The sequence below is a fragment of the Bos indicus genome, chromosome 6 (genome assembly GCF_029378745.1).
Source record: "Bos indicus isolate NIAB-ARS_2022 breed Sahiwal x Tharparkar chromosome 6, NIAB-ARS_B.indTharparkar_mat_pri_1.0, whole genome shotgun sequence".
Lineage (NCBI taxonomy): Eukaryota > Metazoa > Chordata > Mammalia > Artiodactyla > Bovidae > Bos > Bos indicus.
The window spans coordinates 47,090,872-47,110,112 of record NC_091765.1 but is presented as its reverse complement, the minus strand read 5'-3'; the positions used below and the strand labels follow the sequence as shown (position 1 = coordinate 47,110,112).

At 38.3% G+C, this 19,241-nt stretch overlaps 1 protein-coding gene across 3 annotated transcripts in view; it reads right to left on the bottom strand.

Annotated features, from left to right (window-relative positions):
- The window catches only part of STIM2 (stromal interaction molecule 2), a 182,310-nt gene that overhangs the window by 57,779 nt on the left and 105,290 nt on the right, over window positions 1-19,241 (bottom strand). For all 3 annotated transcript variants that reach the window (XM_019962556.2, XM_019962557.2, XM_070791254.1), the window contains exon 3: window positions 6,120-6,234. In XM_019962556.2, the coding sequence (XP_019818115.2) occupies window positions 6,120-6,234 (115 nt within the window). The remainder of the gene's footprint in view (window positions 1-6,119; window positions 6,235-19,241) is intronic.

Genomic DNA, 19,241 nt, shown 5'->3' with positions numbered 1-19,241 from the left:
ACACGAGTGAGCAACTTTTACTTTCCTTATTCCCCTCCAGAACTCCCGGTCAATCCTCACAGCTGATTACAAACACCCCCTTCTGGGTATAATTCTATCAGAGAGTTCATTAGTCCTTCCAATGAGCTACCTCATATCTTATACTTACTTCTATTATTATACACTATCACCATATGTTGTAATTATTTCTTTACTTTGGTTTTTCCACTCAGCTACTTACTTCTCATATTAATAGCACAGAATGCATTTAACTTATCTTTAATACCCAGGATCCACTGGCTGCTTAACACAAAATAGATATAACCTATTAGGCTACACTGCTTCTGTAGCATGAATTAGCTTACCTGCAACTGATAAAAAGAAATCGTGTTAACATAAAAGTCATATCATCTCACAGGTGACTTTTCCTCACATGTTATCATTTTATACCACCAAGTAACAGGAACTGGATACAAAAAAGTATAAAGACAGAACAACAAAGCTATGAAAATGATGTCTGCTTGCCACTCCTTCTTCTTCTTAGCTCAGCCTGGCCACAGCCTCTGAGATATGCCTGCTGTTTAGTTTTCACCTTTGCATACATTGCCCTTATCGTCATTATTTAGCAAGTTCAGCCCTATCTAACACTCCTTTTATTAAGTTATCTTTATGTATTATTAAAGGTAAAGTTCTACAGTAAGCACAGTATTTACTGGTTTGAAATTCAACACTTCTTTTTTTTTTACCTGTGCTAGTATTTTTATTAGTACTGTTAGTGCTCTGATTACAAAGCTGCATAGGTTTTGAGTAGTTGGCTCCAACCCCAGTTTTCTTCCATAAATTCCAATTATTAAGCATAATAATTGAATAGCATAAGTTTTCCAGGAATGCATATATTTCATTACAACAGAAATGCCTGTACTCAAAGTATGAACTGAACTACTGAGTATCCAGCGCTCATCAGACATTGTACACTCATTCATTCATCAGATCTTTACTGAATATTAAGGTAAATAAGGCACTGTTCTAGGCACTGGAGACACAAGGATGGGCACAGGTATGACTGGATATTTGTGTGTATGTCCATGTGTGTGTGTATGTATCTGTATTCATATTCAAGTAAACAAACTTAAGTTACATATTATTGCATTCTAGTCACTTTATCAGCAGTTTTCAAATCTTTTCAGAATTACTTTTTGTTTCCGAAAAGAAATCTTTAAGAGGAACAAATATACCAGATAAAAGCAGAACCCTACACATTTAGCATGCCCTGTCCCCCGAGATGCCTCCAGGAAACCGGGGGCCTGTCAGGTTATGATTAAAATCACTGACTTAAGAACAATGCCCTGCCTTTTCACATGAGCACTTTAATAACTGGAAAGAGTCACACATGGTCAAATCAACTGAGAGAAATGACACTGAGAAAATCAATTCGGTCACTACAGAACTTCTAATAAACGTTTCTTTCATGTAGCTCCTCTCTCTTCCCTCCCATGCAGTTCTTGCAGTAGGAACCTAAGACTCTTCCTCCCAAACCCTAACCCCTAAGAGGTTGTTATGTGAGAGACTGGAGTTCAGAGAAAATGCATGGAGTAGATAATTTAGGCCAATTCTTTGAAGAGTTAAGGGGAAAATCTTCGTACCACCATGATGATAAAATCTCAGGGCATGGAAATCAAGTTGAAAGCCTAGGGAAAAAGAAATTTAAGAGGCTATTCAAAACTTAAAAAGATCTTCCAACTAAAACCAAACAGACATTTCTCATTTCTCACAAAAGATCCCTCACTACGGTGAGAAATCAAAATAGGGTTTAGGGACAGAACCCATCAAATCTGGGACACAATAATAAACAAAAATAGACCAAGATACCCCTTTTCTCTGCAGCTAACTTTTTTGGGGGCAGGGGAGAGAAGGAAAAGGACAAGCAAAACAAGTTAATCAATTATATTTTGGAAGCTGATACATGATGGAGGTGGTGGAGAAAGTCTGAAGCTACAGAAGAGGGATCAACAAGGGTACAAGAGACAATGGGGGTTGTGGTTTGCAATTTGCTGTTTTAAATAGAGTGGTCAGGATAGACCTTAGGGAGAGAATAGCCCAATAAAAGAGGTTATCAGGAGGACATCTGCAGTCCTGCAGCAAGAAGTCCATCTAAGACAGAGCCCAGTGAGAGTGAGATGGACAGGACAGAAAACGGAAAAGAGGGTCTAGGATAGGGCAGATCACTGACCTTTAGAGGTCTTCCTAAAGACTTTAGCTTTTACAGCCAAAGATGGAGAAGCTCTATACAGTCAGGAAAAACAAGACCAAGAGTGGACTGTGGCTCAGACCATGAACTCCTTATTGGCAAATTCAGACTTAAATTGAAGAAAGTAGGGAAAACTAAAACCATTCAGGTATGACCTAAATCAAATCCCTTATACAGTGGAAGTGAGAAACAGATTCAAGGGATTAGATATGATAGAATGCCTGAAGAACTATGGATGGAGGCTCATGACACTGTACAGGGAGCAGTTATCAAGACCATCCCCAAGAAAAAAAAATGCAAAAAGGCAAAACAGTTGTCTGACGAGGCCTTACAAATAGCTATGAAAATAAGAGAAGCTAAAGGCAAAGGAGAAAAGGAAAAATATACCCAACTGAATTCAGAGTTTCAAAGAATAGCAAGGAGAGATAAGAAAGGCTTCCTCAGTGATCAATGCAAAGTAATAGAGGAAAACAATAGAATGGGAAAGATTAGAGATCTCTTCAAGAAAATTAGAGATACCAAGGGAACATTTCATGCAAACATGAGCACAATAAAGGACAGAAATGGTATGGACCTAACAGAAGCAGAAGATATTAAGAAGAGTTGACAAGAATACACAGAAAAACTATACAAAAAAGATCTTCATGACCCAGATAACCACAATGGTGTGATCACTCACCTAGAGCCAGACATCCTGGAATGTGAGGTCAAGTGGGCCTTAGGAAGCATCACTACGAACAAAGCTAGTGGTGGTGATGGAATTCCAGTTGAGCTCTTTTGAATCCTAAAAGATGATGCTGTGAAAGTGCTGCACTCAATATGCCAGCAAATCTGGAAAACTCAGCAGTGGCCACAGGACTGGAAAAGGTCAGTTGTCATACCAATCCCAAAGAAAGACAATGCCAAAGAATGTTCAAACTACCACACATTTGCACTCATCTCACACACTAGCAAAGTAATGCTCAAAACTCTCCAAGTCAGACTTCAACAGTATGTAAACCATGAACATCCAGATGTTCAAGCTGGATTTAGAAAAGGCAGAGGAACCAGAGATCAAATTGCCAACATCTGTTAGATCATAAAAAAAGCAAGAGAGTTCCAGAAAAACATCTACTTCTGCTTTATTGACTATGCCAAAGTCTGACTGTGTGGATCACAACAAACTGTGGAAAATTCTGAAACAGATGGGAATACCAGACCATCTGACCTGCCTCCTGAGAAATCTGTACGCAGGTCAAGAAGCAACAGTTAGAACTGGACATGGAACAACAGACTGGTTCCAAATAGGAAAAGGAGTACATCAAGGCTGTATATTGTCACCCTGCTTATTTAACTTATCTGAAGAGTACATCACGTGAAATGCCAGGCTGGATGAAACACAAGCTGGAATCAAGATTGCCGGGAGAAATATCAATAACCTCAAATATGCAGATGACACCACCCTTACGGCAGAAAGTGAAGAGGAGCTAAAGAGCCTCTTGATGAAAGTGAAAGAGGAGAGTGAAAAAGTTGGCTTAAAGCTCAACATTCAGAAAACAAAGATCATGGCATCTGGTCCCATCACTTCCTGGCAAATAGATGGGGAAACAGTGGAAACAGTGAGAGATGTTATTTTTGGGGGCTCCAAAATCACTGGAGATGGTGACTGCAGCCATAAAATTAAAAGATGCTTGTTCCTTGGAAGAAAAGGTATAACCAACCTAGACAGCATATTAAAAAGCAGAGACATTACTTTACCAACAAAGATCCGTCTAGTCAAGGCTATGGTTTTTCCAGTAGTCATGTATGAGAGTTGAACTATAAAGAAAGCTGAGTGCCAAAGAACTGATGCTTTTAAACTGTGGTGTTGGAGAAGACTCTTGAGAGTCCCTTGGACTGCAAGGAGATCCAACCAGTCCATCCTAAAGGAAATGAGTTCTGAATATTCATTCGAAGGACTGATGTGGAAGCTGAAACTCCGATACTTTGGCCACCTGATGCAAAGAACTGACTCACTGGAAAAGAACCTGATGCAGAGAAAGACTGAAGGTGGGAGGAGAAGGGGATGACAGAGGATGAAACGGTTGGATGGCTTCACCAATGCGATGGACATGAGTTTGAGTAGGCTCCAGGAGTTGGTGATGGACAGGGAAGCCTGTTGTGCTGCGGTCCATGGGGTCGTGCGACTGAGCAACTGAAATGAACTGACCGAGTCATTACAGGATATTGAGCAAATCTGATTTATATGGTAAATAGATTACTCTACAAGTGAAGCACAGACTACCACAGAACACAAGCATCCACAGGGAGATGCTTAAGGACCCTCCACCATTATCAGAAAATTACCGTGATATCTAGGAAAGAGATGGGGGCTGAACCATGGTGAGAGCACAACAGGTGGTGAGAAGTGGTCAAGTCTTTTTTTTCCTTCCTTCAAACATAGTTAAGTGGGCTCCATTCAACTTATCACAAACTCCAAATCTAAAAGATATTAGTAGCAATCAACTCCATAATGGATCACCAAGTCCATTTACTAATATTTACTAATATCTATGTACTACTGAGATATCTCATATAAATTGAGTAAATCTTACTGAGTTTGACCATTCTAGCACTTTTGCCCATGAAATTTATACTCATTTATTCCTTCCTGGTGGCTCAGATAGTAAAAAAAAAAAAAAAAATCCTCCTGCAATGCAGAAGACCTGGGTTCAACCTTGGGTCAAGAAGATACCCTGGAGAAGGGAATGGCAACCCACTCCAATATTCTTGCCTGGAGAATTCCATGGACAGAGGAGCCTGGTGGGCTACAGTCCATGGGGTTGCAGAGAGTAAGACACAACTCAGCAACTAACACTTTCACTTTCATTCCTATTCCTACTCAAGTTTGTATTACTTTAAATCGTATGGGGAAGGGGAATGGAGACAAACTGGTTTTTTTTTTTAATCTATGTATCTTTCATTGAGGTCAACAGTATTTTTTCCCTTCTTTCATTTTCTTCTTCCCAGAGTATTTCATCAGAATTATTTTTAAAAAATGAAAACAAAAATGTTAGCAAATCTTAAGCATGAATAAAAATATGAAGCACTGATGGAAATAGTTTCTTGTATTTTCTGATTTCCAAATGCTATCACTGACAGTCTAGTAAGCTTCATAATTGCTTCATATTCCTACTTGGCACTCTGTCCTAGCTTCTTTTTAATTTCATTTCACCATTCAAACTTGAGAAAAATATAAACTACAATATAATTGTGATTTGATAAGTGAATAGAAACATTAGAAAAAAGACATTTTATTGAACTCTGTTACCAAAAAAAAACCAAAAACTTGGAAGACTTTTTTTTTAAGTAGCTTTCCAATACTCGAGATCTAGTTGAAATTTTATGTCACACATCTTTTCTGCCCTAAACAATTACTATCCATAAGACAGTTTGAGGACTTAAGTGTAGAAAAAGGAATAAAATATAAATTACACTTTACCAAGCAACTATTAGATGACTTCATGAACAGTTTCCTTAAGAAAAAGGTTAAAAGTTCTGTGCCTTCTAAAAACTTTATGAACTGTCCTCCGTAAGTAAAAGGAAAACTTTGTGATCCATATGTTTATTTGACAAACCTTTTATAATAATGCCATTTAATAGATGAAACAACACACTAAAATTTTAAGCTCTCAGACATGTATTATCTTTTTATTCTAGTATAAGGTATCAAATTATCTGAAAACAGGCTGACCCTTAAATCCTAAGAAAAATGAAAATCATATTTCAAAACCAAAACTGGAACAATTATTTATTAAAATATAAACATCCTTACAGAAATACTATTTGGATTTTTTTTGTAAATCGTATGTTAAAAATGGGTGAGCAGTGCAGAAAAGCAGCTGAGAGCTCCAGATCACTAAAACAGCCTTACCTTCTGATGTTTTCCACTGTTTCCATAAATCCTCAACAGTTATGTGCTTATCCTCTCTGTGCAGATGGCTGTGTTTATTAGTGGCATCTTTATATTTCATATCTTCTCTGATAAACTGTAAAAGAGAAAATATTAAGTATACTTAAATGAAAACAAAAAATATAAGCAAATCATCTCACACATTAATAAAACTCCTGAGCATTGATAGAATAGTTTTCCGCATTTCTCTATAAACAGAAAAAAGTAAAATTTGAAGTCCAGCGGTTGGTAATTTTCTCATAACAACTGGCATATTTTTGGTATTTTACACTCATATTATTCTCAAATGCTTATCAAATTTATTTAATAAGATATCTTCTAATTGTAACAACAACAGCAGCAGTTAAAAGTACGTATTTAATGCTCATTATTTATCAGGTGGGCTTCCCTGGTAGCTCAGCTGGTAAAGAACCTGCCTGCAATGCAGGAAACCCCCGTTTGATTCCTAGGTCCAGAAGATTCCCTGGAGAAGGGACAGGCTACCCACTCCAATATTCTTAGGCTTGCCTGGTGGCTCAAACGGTAAAGAATCCACCTGCAAGGTGGAAGACCTGGGTTTGATCTCTGGGTTGGGAAGATCCCCTGTGAAGGAGGACATGGCAACCCACTCCAGTATTCTTGCCTGGAGAATTCCATGGAGAGAAGAGCCTGGAGGGCTACAGCCCATGGGGTCACAAAGAATTGGACACAACTGAGTGACTAAGCACACACATTTATCAGATATTGCCATCTGTTATAGAATAAAGATGTCACATCAACACACACATACACACAGAGAGTCTTTTAACTATTTAACTTTATGATGGTTCTATAAGCAAAGTATCAAGTATCGCTATTTTATAGGAGAAGAAACCAAGACCCAAAGAGGTTAAGTAATTTTCCAATGTTGAAAAAAGAACACCAGAGTTGAGAGTCCAGCCCAAGCAGTTTGGTTATGCTCAACAGTATAATATGCTGCCACAATCTGACCAAATACTTAGTGACAGGGATATTCCATAAGATAGTAAACAGCCTCAATCACTACATCGTATTTTTGTTCTTCTACATTTTAATTCATTTTTTCTAGTTGAAAGACATTCAATTACAGCATTTAGAACTAAAGTTTTTTTTACAAAACTGAAGTTCAGTTCAGTTCAGTTCAGTCGCTCAGTCGTGTCTGACTCTTTGGGACCCCATGAATCACAGCACGCCAGGCCTCCCTGTCCATCACCAACTCCCGGAGTTCACTCAAACTCACGTCCATAGAGTCAGTGATGCCATCCAGCCATCTCATCCTCTGGCATCCCCTTCTCCTCCTGCCCCCAATCCCTCCCAGCATCAGAGTCTTTTCCAATAAGTCAACTCTTTGCATGAGGTGGCCAAAGTACTGGAGTTTCAGCTTCAGCATCATTCCTTCCAAAGAAATCACAGGGCTGATCTCCTTTAGAATGGACTGGTTGGATCTCCTTGCAGTCCAAGGGACTCTCAAGAGTCTTCTCCAACACCACAGTTCAAAAGCATCATTTCTTTGGTGCTCAGCCTTCTTCACAGTCCAACTCTCACATCCATACATGACCACAGGAAGAACCATAGCCTTGACTAGACGGACCTTTGTTGGCAAAGTAATGTCTCTGCTTTTCAATATGCTATCTAGGTTGGATATAACTTAATCTGACTTTAAAATATATAGTAAGAAAACACTAAAATTTTCTTCGCTAAAAACCAAACTAGTCTGTATTGCCTCATTATATAAAATTCTTCAATTGCCCTCCACTGTCTACCAAATAAAAAGCAAATTTTTATGAATTATGTACTGCTTCCTAATCTTGTTTCTGACCATCTTTTAGGCCTCATCCCTTGACATTTTTACATATAAACCCATTACTCTATGCAAAAAGAAAAGTTTTTATAGATTATTATGTAACTATGGACGGAGGTTTGTGACATTGTACAGGAGACAGGGATCAAGACCATCCCCATGGAAAAGAAATGCAAAAAAGCAAAATGGTTGTCTGGGGAGGCCTTACAAATAGCTGTGAAAAGAAGAGAAGCAAAAAGCAAAGGATAAAGGGAAAGATATAAGCATCTGAATGCAGAGTTCCAAAGCATAGCAAGGAGAGATAAGACAGCCTTCTTCAGCGATCAATGCAAAGAAATAGAGGAAAACAACAGAATGGGAAAGAGTAGAGATTCTTCAAGAAAATCAGAGATACCAAGGGAACATTTCATACAAAGATGGGCTCAATAAAGGACAGAAATGGTATGGACCTAACAGAAGCAGAAGATATTAAGAAGAGGTGGCAAGAATACACAGAAGAACTGTTCAAAAAAGAGCTTCACTACCCAGATAATCACGATGGTGTGATCACTGACCTAGAGCCAGACATCCTGGAATGTGAAGTCAAGTGGGCCTTAGAAAGCATCACTATGAACAAAGCGAGTGGAGGTGATGGAATTTCAGTGGAGCTATTTCAAATCCTGAAAGATGATGCTGTGAAAGTACTGCACTCAATATGCCAGGAAAAACTCAGCAGTGGCCACAGACTGGAAAAGGTCAGTTTTCATTCCAATCCCAAAGAAAGGCAATGCCAAAGAATGCTCAAACTACCACGCAACTGCACTCATGTCACATGCTAGTAAAGTAACGCTCAAAATTCTCCAAGCCAGGCTTCAGCAATACGTGAACCGTGAACTTCCAGATGTTCAAGCTGGTTTTAGAAAAGGCAGAGGAACCAGAGATCAAATTGCCAACATCCGCTGGATCACGAAAAAAGGAAGAGAGTTCCAGAAAAACATCTATTTCTGTTTTATTGACTATGCCAAAGCCTTTGACTATATGGATCACAATAAACTGTGGAAAATTCTGAAAGAGATGGGAATACCAGACCACCTGACCTGCCTCTTGAGAAACCTATATGCAGGTCAGGAAGCAACAGAACTGGACATGGAACAACAGACTGGTTCCAATTAGGAAAAGGAGTACATCAAGGCTGTGTATTGTCACCCTGCTTATTTAACTCTATGCAGAGTACATCATGAGAAATGCTGGGCTGGAAGAAGCACAAGCTGGAATCAAGGTTGCCGGGAGAAATATCAGTAACCTCAGATATGCAGATGACACCACCCTTATGGCAGAAAGGGAAGAGGAACTAAAAAGCCTCTTGATGAAAGTGAAAGAGGAGAGTGAAAAGTTGGCTTAAAGCTCAACATTCAGAAAGCTAAGATCATAGCATCTTGTCCCATCACTTCATGGCAAATAGATGGGGGAACAGTGGAAACAGTGTCAGACTTTATTTATTTGGGCTCCAAAATCACTACAGATGGTGACTGCAGCCATGAAATTAAAAGACGCTTACTCCTTGGAAGGAAAGTTATGACCAACCTAGATAGCATATTAAAAAGCAGAGACATTACTCTGCCAACAAAGGTCCGTCTAGTCAAGGCTATGGTTTTTCCAGTAGTCATGTATGGATGTGAGAGTTGGACTGTGAAGAAAGCTTAGCACTGAAGAACTGATGCTTTTGAACTGTGGTGTTGGAGAAGACTCTTGAGAGTCCCTTGGACTGCAAGGAGATCCACCAGTCCATCCTAAAGAAGATCAGTCCTGGGTGTTCACTGGAAGGACTGCTGCTAAAGCTGAAACTCCAATACTTTGGCCACCTCATGCAAACAGTTGATCATTGGAAAAGAGTCAGATGCTGGGAGGGATTGGGGGCAGGAGGAGAAGGGGACAACAGAGGATGAGATGGCTGGATGGCATCACCGACTCAATGGACATGAGTTTGAATGAACTCCAGGAGTTGGTGATAGACAGGGAGGCCTGGCGTGCTGTGATTCATGGTGTCACAAAAAGCCAGACACGACTGAGCAACTGAAATGAACTGATGCTTTTTCTATTTCAATATTTCTGATTTTTCTTGTTTGGTATTGTTTACTTGGCATCTTTATTGATTTTTTTCCTGATTCTAAAATTATAATGGCATACAAAAGATTATTTAAGAAATCCATAATGCAGAAAGTATAAATCTGTTACAGACCCAAACCACAGAGGCACATATTTATGACTTTGGTGAAAGAGGAGAGTGAAAAGGCTAGCTTAAAACTCAACATTCAAAATACTAAGATCAAGTCATCTGGTCCCATCACTTCATGGCAAATAGATGGGGAAAAAGTGAAAACAGGGACAAATTTTATTTTCCTGGGCTCCAAAATAATGGCAGACAGTGACTGCAGCCATGAAATTTAAAAAAGCTTGCTCCTTGGAAGAAAAGCTATGACAAACCTGGACAGCCTATTAAAAAGCAGCAACACCACTTTGCTGACAAAGGTCCATATAATCAAAGCTATAGTTTTTCCAGTAGTTACGTATGATTGTGAGGGTTGGACCATAAAGAAGAAGGCCGAGTGCCAAAGAATTGATCCTTCTGAATTCTGGTGCTGGAGAAGACTCTTGAGAGATCCTTGAACAGCAAGGAGATCAAACCAGTCAATCCTAAAAGGAAATCAACCCTGAATATTCACTGGAAGAACTGGCGCTAAAACTGAAGCTCCAATACTTTGAAAACCTGATGTGAGGAGCAGGAAAAGATCCTGGGTCATTGGGAAAGACCCTGATGCTGGGAATGACTGAGGGCAAGAAAAGAAGGGTGCAACAGAGGATGAGATGGTTGGACTGCATCACTCAATGGACATGAATTTGAGCACACTCCAGGAGATAATGAAGGACAAGGAAGCCTGGCATGCTGCAGTCCATGGTGTCACAAAGTCAGACAGGACTGACAGAATGAACAACAACAATGTACTGACTGTGAATATCGCCTTCCGACCAAAGGCCAACGTTTGCTTTTGAGTACAACTGTTCTCTACTGAAAATACAAAAGAAAATTTAACAGCTATACAATATAAAGAAAATCATTTCACTTTTCTGAGCTAAATAACCTTGGGTGTAAAATGAGGAAATAAAGTTTTAGGAAAATAAAAATCACTACTCAACATGTGGTCAGCAGACTAGCATCAGTCAGCAAATTGATAGCTGCATACAATACACACAGAAATGGAGAAATTTCAGAATTCAGAATCCATTATAGCAATGAGACAATGTGTTCAAAGAATCCTAACCAATCGTGTGGTAAATGGACTTACTGGATAGGCCCTATCCACAATGAATTGGAAACAAAAAATCTGGTCCCTCACCACAGGTTAACACTAATCTAGATAATCTGGAAAGCACTATTCTAGAAGGTCCACTCTAGCACTTGTATATTCTATTGTTCTAAACAGTGCCTTACTCTTTTTTTTCTAAATGCTCCTTTAAAAAAAAAAGTTGTTTTTAAAGCGACCTGCCTCATTGCCTCTACTTCTCTTGTCTATTTCTATTTCCCTATTTCTGTCCATCCCACTTCATTCTGACTGACATTTTCAGAATCCTGTGAATATACCTGTAAAAATCACTGCTGCTGAGATGCTCAGAAACCCTATCTTGGAAGAGATCCAAGAGCTAGAGAGAAATTCTAGACTGAAAAATACGATGATTGACATGGCAGAGAGGAAGCCTGCCTTGGAAATGGTCCAGTCAGTTGGAACAAATAGCAAGTGTTTCATTTATGTGATACATTAAAAAAACAATGTCCTAGGAAATTCTTCTTACCACAATGAACACAGAGAACCCAGAAAAAAACCAGAAAAAAAGAGTTCAGTGGCTTTAGGATCAATACACTTCATAAAATAAAGCTACTTACCACCTATAAACTAGATGTGACATTCCAAATACTGAACTATTTTAGAAAGCCTAAAATGAGTGTATAGATATCTACCAAAATGTGTGCTTAACAAAATAAAGGTATCAAAATGCAATTTTTAAAAAAGCTTATAAATTTAAAGTAACTATCTGGAGTAAAAAAACTATCTGGCTCCTAAGTTGGGCAAAAACTGAATAAATAACACTGAATTATGTTTTCTGTAGAATTATAATTCAAAAATTAATATATATATATTTCTGCTTTAAAATATGACCTTCAGGATAACACAAAAGTATACTCATATAACAAAAGTATATTCTACATTTCATATATCTTCAACATTTTGATCACGAAAGATGATGAGAAAGTACTATATTTAGAATTACTTTATGTTGACACTAAGTTGGAAAATAAAACAAATATACTACAAACCAACAGCTTCAATAAACTCCTCAATATCCTAGAGAGGAGAAGACAATTCTGACTATTCACACTTTTCTAAAACTTCACAGACAACTGCATATTTTCGAAATGGGGGACGCTATAAGAAAAAATTTAAAGAGTCACCAATAAGTGAAAATACATGTTGTTGTTTAGTTGCTAAGTCGTGTCTGACTCTTTTGTGATCCCGTGGACTGTAGCCTGCCGGGCTCCTCTGTCTGTGGGATATCGCAGGCAAGAATACTGGAATGGGTGCCATTTCCTACTCCAGGGATCTTCTAGACCCAAGGATTGAACCCAAGTCTCCTGCATTAGCAGGCGGATTCTTTACCATTGAGCCACCAGGGAGGTACTTCTTATTCAGTAAGGCCAGTAAATTATGAAATCTGAAAACGGAATTTGAAATCTTATTAAGTAAATCCTCAAATAACATATAGCAAATAACGTAGAGTTTCATGGTAAACCTATCCAATTATGTAAACATACTTCAGGAAAGTCTGCATTGACAATACAAATAAAGGAGTGCTCAGCAAATAAATGACTCAAATATTCTTTTCAAAAACATTTATCAGATGATTCTATTATATAAATTCTTCTAGCATGTACCATTAAAGAAATTATATATGCAGTTGCAGGAAGTTATCTTTTCTTACTTTTTATTTTGAAATATTTTCAAAAATTGCAGAACAAAAAGCTTTCCCCTACCCCCAAATGAATTACTTAGTAATAAGTTGTAGGCATGTTGTCCCATTATCATTGAATAATTCAGCATGTTTTCCTATAAACATGATTTCATCCTATATAGTATTGGTATGACCATATAAATTAGGAAATTAATCCTGACACTCTCTATTTTGCACTATCTAATTCACAGAACACATTCCATATGTGCTGTTGTCCCAATGAAAATCTTTGCAGCTAAAGGATTCAATCCAGGACCATGTGTTACATTTAGTCCACATGTCCTTTTGCATCATACCTAGTAACTAAGTCTAGTCAGATTCTTTGTAACTCCATGGACAGGAGCCCACCAGGCTCCTCTGTCCATGGGAACTCCAAGCAAGAATTCTGGATTAGGTTGCCCTTTCCTCCTTCAGGGGATCTTCCCAATCCTGCGTCACCTGCATTGGCAGGTGGATTCTTTACCACTGAGCCACCTGGGAAGCCCCAGATGTCCCTTCATCTTCTTCAATTTAGAACAATTCTTCAATCTTTCCTTGATTTTCACAACCTAAAAGGAAGTCATCTTTTAAAAAACTTGTACCTATAACATATATATTATTTTGCATTTTATATTTGTATTTGTGAAGTTGTTTTACTTTTTATCGCTTCATTTAATTTTTATGATGTGTTTATTGCATCTGTATTGATATTTATATATGTGTAGTTAGTTTTATGATACTGCTTTAATAAAATCCAATATGTACTAGTATAGACATATTCTGGGGTACTAATCTTTCCCTAAGAACTACCTACCAGTGGTCGTGTAGACAGATCCTTGACTATCCTGTCCACTCACTTGTCCTTCAGCCTATCAGCCCCACCACAGATAGGTGATCGAAGGATGGACGCTTGGCCCTGAAGAAAATAATCCAGAGCCTGACCAGAACGACAGAATTCTATCTCACGACAAACTATAAATCTGATCATGAAAAGCTGAGTCACTTGGCCAAGGGTCTGCATATTCAAGGTGGTAAAGACACTTGTGTTGAAGGTATCATTTTAGGAACAGTCAAGGTGAGCCAGGTGGTAAGGAGAAAGGAGGAAGCCAAAATGCAGAGAGAGAAAGAAAATGATGAAAGAGACAGGACTGAACACAGAGACAGAAAGAAATAGTGCCAGGACTGCCTTAGTGTCTCAGGAGGCCTGGGCTACACAGCTCTGGCCCTGATTTCTATGACATACAATGACAGATCTGTGTTTTCTCTTTTATTTTTAAATGCACCACTTAAAGGCCTCAAACCCCAGGAGAGGTGATTTACCATCACAGTTAAGCACTCAAGACTCTCGAAGTTGGCAGACTATATTCAAAATCTGGCTCTACTACTTATATTCTCTTTGATCTCAAATTTCTCCTCTATACAGTGAGGAAAACAAAACTGCCCATTATATACAGCCATGAAAATGAATAAATTAAAAAGGCATTCATAGTACACAGAAGTATTAGACAATAAAAATATTTCTGACCCAAAATGACTGGTTTTTATATGTCAATGTTATTACTGTTGTTTAAAGCTTAAATAAATGAGTTTCATCCTGACTATATGTTAGGATTTTGAGGAATTCGGACATTTATGAGGAAAAGACTGCCCAATGCTATTTGTTTATTTTTAATTGAAGGATAATTGCTTTACAATGTTGTGTTGGTTTCTGCCATACATCAACATGAACTAGCCATAGGTATACATACACCCCCTCCCTTTTGAACCTCCCTCCCACCTTCTATCCAAGCCCAGTACTTTTAAAGTGCCATCTCAGACATACTGAAACAAAACATACAACCTAGAGGTGAAGAGGAAAACCACAGTTTTTTCATAACAATGTAAGCAGAGACTTCCCCAAATGACACCTGTCAAGAAAACAACAGTGTCCAAGGTCTGATATGTGTCAGTCAAAGCAGAATCATTCCTTGAAAAAAAAATTCCAGGGTCTTCCTGTCTTGAAAATAATATTAAAATAGCTTAGAATAATGTCTCAGAAAGTGAAGGTTGCTCAATCATGTCCAACTCTTTGCGACCCCATGGACTATACAGTCCATGGAATTCTCCAGGCCAGAATACTGGAGTGGGTAGCCTTTCCCTTCATGCTAATTAAGCATGAGCTGCCTATGTTTCTCTCCTCTTCCCAAAACTGTTAAAGCAAACAGCACAGTGGATGACAGCACACCCTGGGTCCCCAGAGCACGCAGGTATCCCAAATCTACCATTTGTCATTTGACCTCAGTAAGTTACTTTATCCTCTGTGCTCTTGCTTTCTCATCAGCAAATGGTAATAAAAGTCATGTATCAAAGGGTTGTGAAATTAATTCATTTCATATGAAGTGCAAAGAACAGTACCTGGCATATAGTAAACACTCAACAATGTCAGCCATTTATAGTACTGAAGACAGAACCTGTTTTAAAAACTGATCTTATTATCTAAGATGGTTGATGACACTGACATAAAGTACACAAGAGAATACAGGCGAAGTGGAACATGCCGTCATGCAACTAAGAATTTTTTTTAAAGGTAAATTATGTAACATCTGAAAAAATTTCTTCAGATCCTAAATTCAAAAATTTAAATTCTATGCTAATGAAAACTGCAAGCTGACCTAGAAAAGAGTCTCCATTTTACACAAGCGTAACTTCACACTTTGGCTCCACCTCCCACCACAGTAACTCCCTGCAGTATTGCTATAGAACCACTTCAGCCCTTAATCCCATTCCAAGTTTCCAACATCAAAAATCTACCCATCAATCCCCAGTTTACCTACAGTAAATCCAACAGTGACCTCCTTAGGATTTTGTTCTCTGAACAACTCCAGGGTTCAATTGAGCTGCACAATTACTGTCAACACCATTTAACCTAGATCACAGCCTTTTTTAAGTAATTGTAGAACTTAACCATTATTTGTGATACAGGTGCAACTGACTGATCAGTTAATAGAGAAATGACAGGCGGACAGAGCCAAACAAGTAATTTACAAAGAAACTTGTGAAACTCAATGTTTTTGTGAGTGAAGTTGGCCTGCCATTTGTTTTACAAAAACCAATGCATGACCTGTATCTTGGTTACTCTTCAGTATTATTATTGATTATAATCCAAAAATCTCTAACGAAATTATTTATGCATGATTCTATCAGTCTGTCCACTAGTTTAAAAAAAAGAAAAGGCATTGTACTATCATTTAAAAGAACACTAAGATAGGGTCCAAATGACTTACCTTTTGGATCCTCATTTAGGAAATAAAAGGTAAAAATTATTTCACAAATTATAATGACTTAAAAAAGAAAAGAGGACAGCTTTACAAATATATGGTGAAAACTTATTGCTTTTACCTAAAACAGATAGGTTTCGTGGCAACTAGATCACCAAAGCCAAGTCTTGGCCTTCATTTCTTCTGTCAATATCTACCATTAGGATGTGGTCTCAGATTCCAGAACTCTGAACACCCAAAAAGCTACTTACACATCTTTCTGTCATCCATGAATCTGTGTGGTCATAAGACCACAAAAATTAAACTTCTATACAATCAGCATAAAATCAGTAATACGTAAGGCCAGTCATTCAAATTTAACATAAATATGTGAATTTCACTTTAAGTAGTGATAAGCATTCAAGATGTAACAAACAAAAAATCTTATTCTGTTTTTATTGGCTAAAACTTAGTAAGTCAGAATTTGTATTTCCAGCCAAGATGAAATTATACAGATCAGATTTACCATCCTCTCCCCAAACAACTAAAAAATAAGACAAAACATAAGGAACAACAGCTTTCAGGACACTGAACATTAGGCAACAAAGTACAGTGATCTCTGAGAGACAAGAAACAAAGTACACCTTATGGTTGCCCTAAATTAGTTCCTGGAGAGAACTTCCAGGAAAAGGTACAGGAAGAGAGAACCCAGGCAGAGACTAGCAGTTCTGAGTTGAAGAGATGGAAGTAGAAAGTTGGGGAGACTAAGGGAAGCTAGAGAATATGGGCTCTAAGTACCAGAGAAGAGTGAGCTGCACAGAGGAGAGAAGCCTGGACATCTCAAAGGAGTGCCTTGAGTCTCTAGCTGACTACTAATCAGCTCAGGCATGCAAGGAAAAAAGACATGCAAAAGAACCAGAGAAAACAATCCCTAAAGATTATGCAGGGCAAGGAATGGTGCTTGTTCCAACAAGACAGAGTAGAAAACCATAATATGTGAGTCACCACACAGAATACTAAGAGTGCCTCAGTACTGGGAAATATTAACCCTAGACTAAACACCACATTGGTCCTGTCTAAAGCTTATAGTTTAGTCACTCAGCTGTGTCCAACTCTTTGCAACCCCATGGACTGCAGCACGCCAGGCTTCCCTGTCCATCACCAACTCCCGGAGCTTGCTCAAACTCATGTCCATGAGTGGTGATGCCATCCAACCATCTCAATCTTTAATCGGATTAAAGATTTACTGAGCGTGGCCCCGCCCATCAGAACAAGACCCAGTTTCCCTCACATCAGTCTCTCCCATCAGGAAGCTTCCATAAGCCTCTTATCAGTGGGAAGGCAGACAGAATGAAAACCACAATGAAAGAAAACTAATCAAACTGATCACATGGACCACAGCCTTGTCTAACTCAATGAAACTGTGAGCCATACCGTGTAGGGCCACCCAAGACAGATGGGGTCATGGTGGAGAGTTCTGACAGAACATGGTCCACTGGAGAAGAGAATGGCAAACCACTTCAGTATTCTTGTCTCAAGAACCCCATGAACAGTAGGAACTGTGGTACTGGAGAAGACTCTAGGGAGTCCCTTGGACTGCAAGGAGACCAAACCAGTTAATCCTAAAGGAAATCAGTACTGAATATTCATTGGAAAGAAGCTTAAAAGTGCCAGCCAAAGAGATTAAACTGTTTCCAAGTAATTTCAACCTGACCTAGAACAAAGCTTAAGAACTTTTACAGGAATAAACAGAAGCAGCGTTAAGTGTTAGTAGCTCAGTCAGGTCTGACTCTTTGTAACCCATGGACTGTAGCTCGCCAGGCTCCTCTGCCCATGGAATCCTTCAGGCAAGAATACTGGAGTGGATTGCCGTTCCCTTCTCCAAGGGATCTTCCCCACCCAGGGAATGAACCCAGGTCTCCCTCACTGCAGGCAGATTCTTTACTGTCTGAGCCACCAGAGAAGCCCATAAATAGGAATACTCAGATCCAAAAAGGTAAAATCTACAATGTCTAGCATCTAATAATAACTACCAGGCATGCAAAGATACAGAAAATTAAAACCCAAATTAGGATAAAAGTCAATCAAAACCAATCCAAACATGGCAGGGAGAATTAGTAAACAAAGATATTAAAATAGTCATTTCAGATGTATTCTAGATATTCAAAGTTAGGGTAAATATTAAACACATTAATGGAGACATGAAAAATTAAAGTTCTTTTTTAAAGGCCCAAATCAAAATTCTAAACATTAAAACTATAATGAAGGAAATGAAAAAATCTCACACTAAATGAAATTAATGATAGATTAAACATGACAGACTAATATCAGCAAACTTTTAACAATAAGCATCAGAAACTACCCAAACTGGATAATGAGCTGTGGGCCCACCTCAAGCAGCTATAACTCAGGTATAACTGGAGTCTCCAAGGAGCCAAGAAGGAAGAACAAAAAAGTTTATTTGAAGAAATGATGGTCATAATTGTTCCAATTCTTACTAATACTATGAACCTACACATTCCATAAGATCAGTGAACCTCAAGACAAGAGACACAAACTACACCAATCCATATCATGGTCAACTAGCTTAAAATCAGGGATAAACAGAGTATCTTAAAAGCAACCAGAGGAGGGAAAAAAGGGCACATTAAGTACAACTGGGGGACAGAGAAAAGGAGGACAGCAGATTTTTCATCAGACACAAAGAATCCAGAGACCACTTCAGCAGCATATTTGAAATAAGGAGGGAAAAAAAAAAACTCTTAACCTAAAATTCTCACCTAGCAAAAGCATCTTTCAAAAATAAAGGCAAAATAAAAACATTTTCATATATACAAATACCAAAAGAGCTTGTTCCTGTACCATCAGAAATGTTTTTAAAGCCCTATAAGCAGAAGAAAAATGTAACCAGCTGAAAATCAAAATCTTTATAAAGGAATAAAGATTGCTGGAAATGAAACTACATGGGAAAATACACGCAATTTATGATAGGTCAACTTTACCTCAATAAAGCTACTGGCTGGAAAA